We start from the raw sequence: 1935 nt of genomic DNA, 5'->3' as shown, positions 1-1935 counted from the left end.
ATTTTGTTGATTGATACTCGGTGGTGTTACCTCGAAGGCAATGATTTGGACATCCTCTGTGCGATTTCGACTACTGACGTTGACGAGCATGTCACAATGCCAAGAAGTATCGATGATTGCATGATTGTCCTCGAGATTTGCAAGTAGAGCAACTGAAGAACTGACTTCCACTGCACCGCAGAGAGCAAAACCTACTCCTACGAGGCCAGCTACTATGTGTCGTGCTCTCACAGCCGCTGAAACAATTTTATTCTTCATCAATATACAGTAATAAAAATTACTCTTGAAATTTAAAATGAAAAGGATTAAAATTTCTGACAATTCGAAATTGAATTGAAAATTCCATTCCATTCCTGATCTGACGAATCTGATGATTTCTTTGAAATGGTTTCAATCAAATTTTTTTTTTTAACCCTAATAACCCTTTACTGGAAGTGGAGCACCAATTTCCAAAATATTCGTAGCCATCACAATTATTTTCCTCACTCAACAGCACATCGTATTCTCCACATTACTCTTGCGTAATTAGGCGACGCGGGAATAATATTTGCGCTGAACAATAATTTAACTGGAGCCACCTCACGTTATCTCAAAATACAAATACAATTCACCGAGTTAATTCCGTCTATTCCCTCAAGTTCACTTGAGTGAGGCATTCCACGGATACCCCAGGGCCTCATTCCACAAAATTCATCTTCATATCCCCCATTTTTTAAGATTATCAATTAAACAATTTCTCCACCAAATCCTATTGAAAACAGTAAAAAATAATCCGCTCGTAAAATCTCTCCGGGTGATTTAAATAAAAAAATTCAGTACCAAGGAAGTAAACAGTGACAAAATTTCGTGTTCCCTAGTCCCTTTTTGCGAAATATCTACGAAAATAAAGGAGATATGCAAATGTTTCTCGGAACTTCTTTTGTTAAGCGAAATCAGAACTATAAAAAAGATTTATCAAGTATTTCGCTGTCTCCCTTATTTTTAAAGATATTCCTGCAAAAGTGATCTATTAACTAAATCGATTAGCCTAGACAAACAAGTGGAAATGTTGAAATGAAATGAAATTAAGGGAGATAGCGAAATTTTCAGTGAAATCTTTTTTGGAGAGTAGACTGAAAGCTATCGGAAAGGTAGTAATGAAAATTTCAGTATCTCTGTTAGGTTCGATGATATTCCTAAAAACTTACGATTTAGGCGAAATTCATCCTTTACTATTCTGGTACTGAATTACAAACCTCGTACTTCCTTGGCAGCTTGTCTTATCTGAACACTGCTCCTCTTGACGAGCTGTACACTACCTCTCTTAACGAAGTCTGCCATTTCACAATGATCAGACACTCGCGTCGTTTCCACAATGGACACAATCCCTATTTTTTCCTTATCAAAAGTGTAAGCTCTGATGAGTCTATTTGAATTGCACACACACGCGTATCACTGAGACTTTGATTACACGACATTGGAAGTTTCAGTTGATCAACTGACTACTGATGATTATGATGTAAAGTAAATAAATTTATCAAATCCGAGATTTTTTGTTCTATATTCACATCTAATTTCGTCTCCAATAACTGTTTTCTATAAATGTATCAAATAATATAAATATATATTAGAATATATTATATTCTCGGAGGACTGAAATTCGATTTTCTCCATTATCAATTTTTTCGGAATTATTATGAGTACTTAATATTAATTTATAATTTAGATTTTATTTACAAATCGATTATAAATTACATGGATTATATTTCGCTTATGAATACTTGCATTAAAATTTTTTTTCGAAGCTAGTCAGATTCGTAGAGTGCGTAATAATTTTTTTCGAACGAAATATGCTTTCGTATAACATAATCTCCTCAAATATCTCCTCGAATACTCTCGTTTACATTTAAAAAGATAATTCGAACAAATAAAGAATTCATTGTTTATCCCGAATAA

The 1935-nt window shown here is 34.0% G+C and overlaps 1 protein-coding gene across 1 annotated transcript in view; it reads right to left on the bottom strand.

Annotated features, from left to right (window-relative positions):
* The window catches only part of LOC105272905 (sialin), a gene marked incomplete in the record, with an annotated part of 4748 nt that extends 3408 nt beyond the window's left edge, over window positions 1-1340 (bottom strand). Inside the window, 2 exon segments of the mRNA XM_011315137.1 lie at window positions 31-236; window positions 1236-1340. Coding sequence (XP_011313439.1) covers window positions 31-236; window positions 1236-1320 — 291 coding nt within the window.
* Between the last annotated feature and the right edge of the window lie 595 nt (window positions 1341-1935).

This window comes from Fopius arisanus, unplaced genomic scaffold (genome assembly GCF_000806365.1).
Source record: "Fopius arisanus strain USDA-PBARC FA_bdor unplaced genomic scaffold, ASM80636v1 scaffold00400, whole genome shotgun sequence".
In the NCBI taxonomy this organism is placed as follows: Eukaryota; Metazoa; Arthropoda; class Insecta; order Hymenoptera; family Braconidae; genus Fopius; species Fopius arisanus.
The sequence above is the reverse complement of the archived record's forward strand: the minus strand, read 5'-3'. Positions and strand labels throughout refer to the sequence as shown.